A 12,298-nucleotide genomic window follows, 5' to 3' on the forward strand; every position below is an offset into this window, starting at 1 on the left:
CCTCCTGCATCTCTCACCCTCGCCTCCTCCATCTCTCACCCTCTCCTCCTCCATCTCTCACCCTCGCCTGCTGCATCTCTCACCCTCGCCTCCTCCATCTCTCACCCTCGCCTCCTCCATCTCTCACCCTCGCCTCCTCCATTTCTCACCCTCGCCTCCTCCATCTCTCACCCTCGCCTCCTCCATCTCTCACCCTCGCCTCCTCCATCTCTCACCCTCGCCTCCTCCATTTCTCACCCTCGCCTCCTCCATCTCTCACCCTCGCCTCCTCCATCTCTCACCCTCGCCTCCTCCATCTCTCACCCTCGCCTCCTCCATCTCTCACCCTCGCCTCCTCCACACTCACCCTCTCCTCCTCCATCTCTCACCCTCGCCTCCTCCATTTCTCACCCTCGCCTCCTCCATCTCTCACCCTCGCCTCCTCCATTTCTCACCCTCGCCTCCTAGCTGGAGGAACCAGTACTGAAGATAGCAAGCTATGACAATTAAACCCACTCTCTACAGCGAGGCCTTTTCATGTGTCACGTCCGAAGGGTGGGTGTGTTGAGCCAGGCACATTCAATATACTTTATTTTTACCCTTTATCAAATACTGCTGTTAATCGTAATGATGTAACAATCTTCTTGTGTTGGATCTGATAGTTTGCCCTCTCCCCCCTCTCCCCTCCTCTCTCTCCCTCTCCCCCCTCTCTCTCCCTCTCAAAATGTAATTTTGAGTAACAGAATAAGAGTAGAGAAATGTTTTACACCTTTCCCATGTGAGCAGAAATGTGTTTGTGGCCCAGCCTGTGGGGCCCCAGCCATGCATACCTAAACGCAATGACGCAGTCCACAGATTGCATAACAGAAAGAAGAGATGTCCAAATGTTCATGCAACACCATTCCTTGTAACTCATAAGATATATGACACTGTCGTCTCCCACATCTTACCCTTCAGTTCAAGCCAACATAGAGTAGACTCAAAAATAGGACGATTTAAATTTTATTAAGTTTTCATAATTCATTAAAATAAATAAAATAAAATCAATCGACGTGTAAAGGAGACAACAAATCACAAGTTGTTCATTGGAAGACAAATCCTGAAGAGGTCAAAGTGTGTCTACTCATCCCATTAAAGATGCTCTGTCTCCTTTGATTGCTTTTATTGGTCTGAGATATGTGGCAGTCATCCTCCAGCTGCTCCATGTGGCAGTCATCCTCCAGCTGCTCCATGTGGCAGTCATCCTCCAGCTGCTCCATGTGCTAAACTGCTCTGCTGCTCTGTGGACCTTCCCCTCACTGAGATTTACAAAAACTACTGTCAAAACTTGACGGGTTCTTAAATACAGATGCTAATATATTTGTGGTTGAATCTCACTTTTTAGAATATTGTGTTATTATTTTATTGTTTTTATCAATGTAATTTATTTGTTGATATACCGGCAATAGTAAAAAATAAATGTTTGTAAAAAATCTAAATCTAAATTCCAAGTATTATTCATTTGTCCTGTACACTGCAGCAAGCATCCATATTTTACATAAGTCAAATCCAGTCTTCTCTCCTCCTTGATCTCAATTGTTACAGTCATCTCTGTTCAGCATATGTAATGTATTTAGATTACATTCAATAATCCACTCCCTTTGTGATTAGAGAAACTAAATGTATCTGAGTGTAGTTTCCAAGAGCATGCCTGTGTGAACAGGTCATCTATTTCTCTCTGTAATTCCAGTTATATTTCTGTGTAGTGATTGAAGTCCAGTGCTATGTACCTTTGCAATAGCGCACAACAATGCCCACTCAGGAACGATGGTTAGAGAGTACAAATAACATACTGAATTGTATCAAACTATATTTCGGATGACTGGGCTAACCAGTCAAATCTTTCACTCACCATCCCTACATTTCATTTAATTATTTTCATGTTGGAAAATTTAGCTGTTAGTTCTGTAAACTGTTTGAAAGGGTGTAACTATTTGTTTGGCCGAAGTCACCCAGTTTCTATTATACATCTGCTGGAAAGTAGCGCTCGCAGATACCAGGGTTTTCATCATTATCAAATGTAACCCCTTATATTGTGCTTTTAGTTACTCTAGTAAAATACGATTAATAATGTGTTTTGGTGCTTTATGTGGCTTTTCTGCCAGTAGGCCTTGTGACGTTTTCTACAGCTTTGTAGAATCTGGAAAACCTTCCATTTACCCTTATTTGAGGTGTGTTGACATTGACATCTCTTATTATTTACTAACTAAATATGTTAGTATAACATGTTTTACTCTAACATTCTCTACATTTTCAAGCAGCTTACCACCACATTATCATTGTCCAGCCTGTTTCTAATGATGGTCGAAATGTTCATATTGGGATCATGTTGCAAAGGTTTGCATAAGCTACTGCTCAAAAACACCTATAATCACCTCTTGAACGCTGCTCCAAATCAGGATCACAGAACAAAAGATTGACCAGAATATCGTCACAACATTTTGATGATGCACACAACTAAGAAATCTACAGTATGTATTAATTCAAACTAAGATAAGTGTCTCCTAATTTACAATTACTAATATTGCATAATATAAAGTTAATGTAGCGCCAACCACCTTCTAATCTCATAAGACATTTAGTTTGATGACATTTTCCCCCAAAACTTCCCTTATACAGCCTCATCCATCACATGTTCAGAACACAACCATGATTCTACGGTCATATGGCAGCTGTGCATCTATTCATGGAAAATAACCCAACCTAACTGAAAAAGACAACCTAAGAATCAAGTTAAAAGTCATATTTCAGATTCTCTACGAAACAACCTCTGGTCATGTTCCGAGTTAGCCTGTAGTCTCTCCAGCTCTGGTACCATGTTCCCATCCTCCACTTCAACCTGTCCCTCTTGCTCCTCATCCCTGCTAATGAAAACTATCTCATTCTCATAACAGAAGGAGTTGGCACTGGGTGTTAGAGACTTGCTCTCCATCATGTCCTGGGCACTGCACTGGGGGGTTGATGGCACCTCGAAGGTCTTGTGGAAATGAGCATAATCCACTTTGTAGCGGTTCTTCTCTTCAAAGACGACCGGCTCAAAGCGATGACCCCACAGGATCTCTGAAGACAAGTAGGAAGTGCGAGCCTGCGCCGTCATAGCTGTGGCTTCAACCATCCCTTCCATTATCACCACAATCTCAAAGTCTGAGGTCTCCAAGTCCTGTTTGCTGATGCCAAATAGAGGGCTTTCTTCGTCAATCTCATGCAGTATTGTAAGGGGCGAGACCAAGAAGATGCGGTCAATGCCTTTGTCATATCCTACGTTGACGTCAATTTGGTCCAGAGGGATGTACTCTCCTTCTTCTGTGACTCGAGGCTGGATGAACTGGGCCCGGACGTGGGCCTCTACCACGTGGCTCTTCCTGAGGTTCCCCACTCTCCACATCAGGCACAGCTTCCCATCCCGCATGGCCACGACGGCGTTGTGGCTGAACAGCAGCGTCTCAGCCCTCTTCTTGGGCCGCGCCATTTTAGCCATGATGGCGCCAATCATGAAGGAGTCAATAATGCAGCCCATGATGGACTGGAAGACCACCATGAATACGGCAGCTGGGCACTCCTCGGTCACACAGCGGAAACCATAGCCGATGGTGGTCTGGGTCTCAACCGAGAACAGGAAAGCAGCCACAAAACTATTGACTTGTAAGACACAAGGAATAAAGCCATCACCACCCCCGGGGTTTTCCATATCACCGTGCAGCAGGGCAATAACCCAGAAGGCCAGACCAAAGACTAGCCAGGACACCACAAAGACGAGGCTGAACACTACAAACATGTAGCGCCAGCGAATGTCCACGCACGTGGTGAAGATGTCAGATATGTAGCGCTGGGATTTTTCATTCATGTGTGAGAAGCGGACATTGCACTGCCCGTTCTTGTTGACGAAGCGACTGTGGCACTTGCTGCGAGTGTGAATCTTCCCGAAGCCGTTCCCCACAGCGGGCATGGTGCCGAGGCGCAGACCTTCTTCTTCAGTGGACACAATGCTGTAGCGAGGCGCCCTGCCCACGCTCATGCCTGTATCAGGCAGAGTTCCTGTGTGGACCACCAGGTAAACTGCCCCTCCCTCTGTCCAGGTGGAGAGGGGGAGCGCCAGGCACCAGCAGGTTCCTGAGGAGAGAAGAAAAGAGACCAGAAGTTAGGCTACAACAGCAAAGCTACAGTAAGACCCTTCTCTGCCAAGGACTCATCTAATTCTAGTAATAAAAGAAAAATTACACATTTTGTTCAGCCTTCCAGTTTAGAACTCTGACTTTGGCTCATTACGTCTCTGTAGCAGCAGATGTTGCTAATTAAACCAGCTTCACATGTCTTGTTTAAAAAGCGCATTTAGTTTGGGGTTCTCAAATCCTCAGAACCATAAAAAAGATCATTTATATCAGCCAATTAAATTTGATTGTGCAAACACAACATGCTTTTGACTTAAGTTTGGCTCTACAATGTGAACACACATTCCTAAACAGCATTTCAATATATTTATATTTAGTCATTTAGCATACACTCTTATCCAGAGCGACTTAAAGTACAGGGACATTTCCCCCGAGGCAAGTAGGGTGAAGTGCTTTCCCAAGGACACAACGTAATTTCGCACAGCCGGGAATCGAACCGGCAACCTTCTGATTACTAGCTCGATTCCCTAACCGTTCACCCATCTGACGTCACGTCATCACTAAATAACTACACAATGCTATCCCCATAATGCCTATAATGCATGTGCTATTTTAATGCCTAAATCAATTGCTGTTTTATGAAATTGCTGTGATAAAAGCTGTAATAATTACTGTAATAATAACGATAACATAAATGCCACCATTGGCCAATTTTCTGACACAATTACTGGGTTTGGAAGCATGAATGAAATGTTTTGGGTGAGTTTTTAAATTTTGCAGACATGCAATAGAATAATAATGTCCCATAAAACAGTTGTGACAATGCACTTACTGTTTAGAGAATGTTAAGACTGTTTAAAAAATGAGCCAAAGAAACTGTCATATTATACCAGCAGCTTTTTACAAGAAAATAGTTCTGCCGTTCCTCAAGTCTTCAACCTTTCAAATACTCCTCATCTCATCTTTCAGTGTACGATGAGTAAAATGCAGTGAACGCGTCACATGTGGCTAAATACAGACCTTCCAGTACTGCCAGATGACTGCAGGGTCATGTGAGGGTCATTAATAGAACGTATGTCAGCCAGCAGCAGGGCCCACTGCTGCTGGAATGGCCAAGAAAATAGAGTACACACAGGTTTGAACCTGGCGGAGCTTGAAAAACTATTAATTGGCTAAGCAATTCAAATGTTTCTGTCTGAATCTTTTTCTTAGAAAAATTGAGATTGAAATTGATTGATTGAATTTGAGACTACCTTCAATGGGCTCGGCCACACAGAACCACACAGACGCCAAGTACGTCTCAGTGGAATGTTCACAGCAAGACGATGAACGCAGTTTGTTGTGACATGACCGTTACCCTCACCCACTGCTGACTGACATGATCACTGGTTTTCACATCCATTACACACACCCATTATGTTGAAATGTTACAAAGCATGAAGCTTCTTTAATCATACAGTGCACTTCACAAATCAAGCATGTTTAGGTGCTACTGTGCACCAAACATACTGCATCATAAAACACCTAGTTTGTGCATTGGTATAATTAGGGTTGTGGTGGTAATTGGTGGCACTGCACTGGATGATAAATTGTACGATTGTATCCAGTGATCATTTTGATCCCCATCATCAAGTCTAGGACAATGACAGAAAGTGAAGCATGTGGGGCAGGTATGGCAGACCTCATTTGACAAAAGGTGATAAAAAATTAACAGTAAAGATGCTCTCATAATTTAATATGCAGCACTTATGATACATTCAATTGTTTTTCTGATGCCCCACGATAAAATGTCTACAGCCTTAAATCCCTAATCCTTATGTGGATGGATTCTGGGTAATATAAAACATGGGTCCCACTGACAGAGACACACTTACATAGTTAATAAAACAGGATGCAAAACAAAGATGAAAGAGAAAAATGTAATGAATTTAGGGAGGACAAAGACATACACTAGCTATTTCCAGACTATTTAAAATTGTTGTCATCTTAAATTTACTTGTGATCAATTAGATGTGACAGCTGTCATTTGGATGTTAAAACCCCTCGACAACGAGAGGACACACAGGGGCCACATGGGGGATGTATGCAAATGGGTTAGGGTTAGGCCCTAACCCTATGCAAATGATGATGGGTCAAAAGCAGACATGCCCATCCTCAAAACGGCTGCTAACCCTAACCCTTACCTCTCTCAAATCAACCCTCTCTCAAAAACCTAAAATAATCTGTGTGCTTGGTCAATTGCATGACCAACATTGAGAGAACATCGTAGGGGAAAATGCTTAAATCACCATGGTAGTCATAGTGCTCAGTCAGTGCGAGAGTACTTATTTCATAACAGCTTTGTCATTAAGATCAAATTAATGAGAATAAGAACACAGAAGTAGTTTTAGCTTGATGGTAAAATTACCCCACAAGTTTCAGTTTGTAAACATAATGTAATTGATTGCTTTCCCACCATGAGCTCTGAAATGTGATTGGTTCATTTAAAGGTGTTTGCTCCAAGGCTTGTGATTTTACAGTTCTAAAAATGGCTCAATGGTTTTAGAAACTGTCAGCTTTGGGACAAAGTTTGCACATGAGGGCTGTGTGCTTCTGACTACAGGAACATACCATTTTGTAGGTGTTACAATGATATTATTGTATCCATAATAGTTAGGGTTATTTCCATGTCTCACCATTGCGATTACGTTGTATGCAATCTTGAATGACAAGAGGGATTCTGGAGCTAAGTGAAACGTCATGTATAGGTAATGTTTAGTCACTAAAAAATGAATTGTAAATGTCAGGGTTAGGATTAGCAAACAGAACAACATACTGTTCTGTTGTGATACAAGCGCCACTCTTGGTAGAAAGCAACCTTGTGTCACCTACTACAAAACCTTTGGATATCTTTTGATATATTTGTACACTTTCTGAATAAATATATAAATATAATATAGGGGAACACTAATAGTTAATACATATTTTACAAATATTGTTTAATCAACATTCCAAAACCCCTTTTCACATTTAGTTTGAAAGAAACTTTTTTAAAGTTGCTTTTGAAATAAATAATAACAAAATGTATATTGACTAAAACTGCAAACATACATGTTATTATTTCCCTAATGGTCAAATATAGATGGAAAAAATCCTATGTATAAATGAAAGATTGTTTTATTGCATTTATAAGTATAATATATGATGGTGACACTGTTACATACATAAAAAAGATCTTAATTGTCCTACAAAGCCTAAATACATATAAGTATTTGAAGTATGATCAAAACATGGTATTTTTATGTTTCTTATACTTGTTCTTGTCACCAATAAAATTAAATAAGACTTGTAAACTCAAGGATCTAATACTGAAATATAATTATATCTCTAAATAAAAATAAAAAAAACTGTGCCTTTCTTTAAATTCTTTACCACTACAAGCTTTTGAGGAACCTCTTCCTCTGTGAGATATGACAATTCACTAAACATTTAACAATGTATATGCTTAAATATACAGTATATCCCAGAGACTATAACATTTATATAATTAGCAAATTGGAACTACTCGACAACCCTAATATTTGGATTAGTTGTTGAATCTGCTGTTGGAGGAAAATACCTTTTAGACCGAGTGCCTCAGCATGTACAGAACAGCTCCTGGTTTCTAACACCCAGAGCTCTAGTTGCTAGGATGCCAGCCGGCAGCAAATTGTACAAGAGATATTAATATCTTTCACTCTGCAAGACTGCCATTCAATCCTCTCAGGAAAACGTTATGAAACATGTGACACAGCCACATTCTATAAGGTACATGACTTTTGTACAAAATCAGTTTGTTACATTCATGTGAAATTCTCTAGGCAGCATCTGGGTGTTAATTCAGATATTGGGATTAACACCTCCCCAAATCTGCCCTTACCTTGTGCCGTCTGTGTTAATGCCAGCAAACTGTGCTTTTTTGAGTTAACTTTCTCCAGCTGCTATGAAAAAGACCCAGATCTCATGTTTATCTGCTGGGTCTGGCGTAGTCCTCTTATGGGTAGAACCATTCCACCCGAGTGAGACAGAACTGTGAAGACACACTGAGTTTCTTCATCTTCATTGCCTTTACAGCTTTAAATGGTCTTTTGCTCTCTCATAGTAGGCAATACCAATCACCTTATGTGTCCTCTTTTTCAAGGTTTTTGAGGTTTTCCAAAAATATAGACCAAAAGATGGCACATAGATAACTGAAGATATCTGTCCAAATATGGGAACTGTATCCTGATCCAAGGCAGATATTACCCTTTTCAAAGCAATGTCGCCATCGGAAGCTCGCTGTCTTTCAATCCGACGGATCCACACAGATAGAAATAGATGTGCACCTCGGAGAATAAGAGCCTTGGCCGCTCTGCAAGTCTCACTCACCCTTTCTCAGATCCAGTTATGCTGCAGTTGTCTCTCTCCCTTTCTCAGATCCAGTTATGCTGCAGTTGTCTCTCTCCCTTTCTCCCTGTTGCTCATTACCCCTCCAATCTGCTCCTGTCCCTTCCTCTCCTCTTCGTTGGCATAGAAAGACGTCATCGTGATATGTGCACACAGATTAGCAAATTCTCCATTCTCATTGTAGTAAATTCTAGAATTACAAATCCTCCATTTTCATTGTGGTAAAACCTAGGTTTACAAATCCTCCATTCTCACCATAGTGAAACCTGGGTTTACGGTGTTAATATAGGTGTGACCGTGTAATCTTGTGACCTACGACCATTGAGAGAAACAGCTTAGTAAAAGTTGACATTTAACCAATCATTTTTGCAATTACACCCATATAGACTAGCCCGTGTTCTGTCATCATGTAAAAGAAACACAAAATGCCCTAGATAATGTTTCAGTAATATGAACACTGACAGGACATGTGTTACAGTCCTGAAATTAAGTTTTGCTCCAACTATGTGACAGCTAATCTACAGATGGCAGTACAGTGGTACTTATGTGTGCGTTGGCTAGCTGGCCTATTTGCATCCTAATGAGCCATGAGGACTTGTCATCTTACTCTGCCAGTTTGTCTATTCCACAAACTGACCCTTATTTCCCTCTTGTATGTGAAACATAGTATAATTACAGTAAACCAATTTACAGAGTAAAATAGAATTACACAAAACAGCATTGATCACTATCAACAGTGCTTAATTTTGTCCCACTGTCCTGCTAATGAATGACTGTGTAGCTCAGTTCTTGGTTCTGCCTGGCCCACTTTATCCTGGCACATTGGCTAGTCTTTAAATAACTCACTGGGATGGTGGCAGCAGCAGGGCTCCAGGCTCTGTTGGTCCCAATAGAAAACGTAACGCCTCCATCTGCCAGCCATCCTCTGACCCGCCGGCACTGATGTTTTCCTGAGGTCAGACACCCTTTGTCAATTCATTCACACAAATTCATACAGCAGAACTCAAGAATATTCACAACCTCACTAACGAAAAAATCAACACCCAGACTCTCACAGGAATACCCTTGGTACGTCCCCCATCGCACTAACTCATGATGTTTGTAGAGAGTAACTGATGGTAAGCTGAAAGTGCACCACATTCAGCACCACAGACTTCAGCCTGTGTGATGGTAATCTACGTATACTACATGTTCTCTGTCGCAGTGTTTCTGGGCTGGTTGCGCACGCTGGAGAACTGGAGCCATGCCTTCTCCCCACAGCTTAATCCAATAAATTATGGATGATTGGGGTATGACTTGTCAAAAATGGCTATGCATAGCTGCCATTGTATGACCAAAAGTATGTGGACACCTGGTCAGTATCTGCCTCTGAGAAGACTTAGCGCTTTGCCTCGCTTCTTTATCAAGCCAAAACAGGAAAGCACAGAATTGTCTACAATGTAATTCTATATTTTAGCATTAAGATTGACTTCAGTGGAATTGAGGGGCGTAGGACCATGAGCAACAGCTCCCGTTGATAATGATAAACTGTCCATGAAACTGCAGTGCATACAGAGAGTTGTGTGGAATAACCTGACAGTCAGCCTCACCTCACCTGAATGGAAGCAGATTCTGCATCAATGGTACATTTTGTGTATTTATTTAACTATAATATTTAAATTTGAATCCAAAGCAATTTACAGTGCACAGAATCTGCACGGAGTGTGTAACCCAAACCCATGATACGATGTTTAGCCTGTACAGCATTGCAGAATGGAACCGTGGTTACTTGGGATTTAAACCTATAATGCAGTGAGTACATGCACACTACAGGGTTAGTGATGGCCCACTACAGGGTTAGGGTTTGAGAACCAGCATGCCTGAAGGTCACAAGAGACGCAGTTTAATGTACACAATACATCACATATTTATAGAAATGTGTGGATATTTAGAAATGCTGGGTGCAAAGTCTTTCTGAACTAGTAGGCAACAAAGTGAAAATAAAGTGAGTGACCTGGAATGTGCAGCGATGGAGTTTTTCCACAGAGAAACTAGTTTTCCAGCCTGGGCTTTATCCATCATAATAAAAGGACAGGACTCACCTAGTTATTAAGTAAAAAAGAGCAGAATAAGAGCTGAAATGCACATTAGTTCTAACCCTGAAGTTGCATTAAAATGTATTGATAAAGTTGTGGAAAAGAGGTACACATAAGCACTTTATTCAATTATTATCAATTATTCAATGTGAATAATTGTTTCTGATTCCAGAACAACAGACACACACCAATAAAATGATTACGGTTTATTATTTGTTTATTATTTAATTTTTAATAATTATTTAATAATTTAACTTTTTAACTTAAAATGTAGTATACTCTTTTAACAATCAGTGCATTTCTCAGTGTTGTTACTCTAACATAGATGAGCAGCGACATGACACATTACACACCTTGCTCTCACCCATACAACTGAACAAGGAAAACAGAGGAAACTAAATATGACAACATCAGGTTCCAATTCTGGTTGTTTACACACAAACTCTCCCAGTCAACAGCAGGCAGCTCTCCTTGCATCTACAACCAGCCGTAATTGATCTCTGCATGGCTTAAGTGTGCCATTTATTTTTACTTCCAGAGCAGGTGCACCTGGTAGCCAGTGGTCCAACACTGCAGTGCTTATCAAGGGTGATGAATGTGAAAGTTAGTGGAGAAGCACTACAGAGACTCTCAAACCCACCTAGTGGGTTTGAGAGTGGGAGCGAGGAGACACACACACAGGGAGGCTGAGAACATGGATAGTATGGGGACATGGACACGCCTACTCCACATAATGTAGCCTACTCCAGATCATTCATCTCATAGGTCTTATCCTGCAGCTGTGCCAGCCCAGGCTGGTGTTGTTCCTCCTGGTCAAACCCTAACCTCCTGGTCAAACCCTAACCTCCTGGTCAAACCCTAACCTCCTGGTCAAACCCTAACCCTAACCTCCTGGTCAAACCCTAACCCTAACCTCCTGGTCAAACCCTAACCCTAACCTCCTGGTCAAACCCTAACCTCCTGGTCAAACCCTAACCCTAACCTCCTGGTCAAACCCTAACCTCCTGGTCAAACCCTAACCTCCTGGTCAAACCCTAACCTCCTGGTCAAACCCTAACCCTAACCTCCTGGTCAAACCCTAACCTCCTGGTCAAACCCTAACCCTAACCTCCTGGTCAAACCCTAACCTCCTGGTCAAACCCTAACCTCCTGGTCAAACCCTAACCCTAACCTCCTGGTCAAACCCTAACCTCCTGGTCAAACCCTAACCCTAACCTCCTGGTCAAACCCTAACCTCCTGGTCAAACCCTAACCCTAACCTCCTGGTCAAACCCTAACCTCCTGGTCAAACCCTAACCTCCTGGTCAAACCCTAACCCTAACCTCCTGGTCAAACCCTAACCTCCTGGTCAAACCCTAACCCTAACCTCCTGGTCAAACCCTAACCTCCTGGTCAAACCCTAACCCTAACCTCCTGGTCAAACCCTAACCTCCTGGTCAAACCCTAACCTCCTGGTCAAACCCTAACCCTAACCTCCTGGTCAAACCCTAACCCTAACCTCCTGGTCAAACCCTAACCCTAACCTCCTGGTCAAACCCTAACCTCCTGGTCAAACCCTAACCCTAACCTCCTGGTCAAACCCTAACCCTAACCTCCTGGTCAAACCCTAACCTCCTGGTCAAACCCTAACCCTAACCTCCTGGTCAAACCCTAACCTCCTGGTCAAACCCTAACCTCCTGGTCAAACCCTAA

General features: G+C 42.1%; 1 protein-coding gene across 1 annotated transcript; it reads right to left on the minus strand.

The window, feature by feature from the left end:
• Positions 1-1,225: 1,225 nt before the first annotated feature.
• On the minus strand, positions 1,226-4,076 carry kcnj12b (potassium inwardly rectifying channel subfamily J member 12b). Its single transcript, XM_062484575.1, has one exon. It carries the CDS (start codon positions 4,031-4,033, stop codon positions 2,759-2,761), a length of 1,275 nt encoding a protein of 424 aa, XP_062340559.1. The 5' UTR covers positions 4,034-4,076; the 3' UTR covers positions 1,226-2,758.
• Between the last annotated feature and the right edge of the window lie 8,222 nt (positions 4,077-12,298).

Source organism: Osmerus eperlanus, chromosome 2 (genome assembly GCF_963692335.1).
Source record: "Osmerus eperlanus chromosome 2, fOsmEpe2.1, whole genome shotgun sequence".
NCBI classification, from domain to species: Eukaryota; Metazoa; Chordata; class Actinopteri; order Osmeriformes; family Osmeridae; genus Osmerus; species Osmerus eperlanus.

What these genes read in the sequence shown, in the direction of transcription:
- kcnj12b (XM_062484575.1), bottom strand. Translation starts at nt 4,033, where the DNA reads ATGAGCGTGGGCAGGGCGCCTCGCTACAGCATTGTGTCCACTGAAGAA.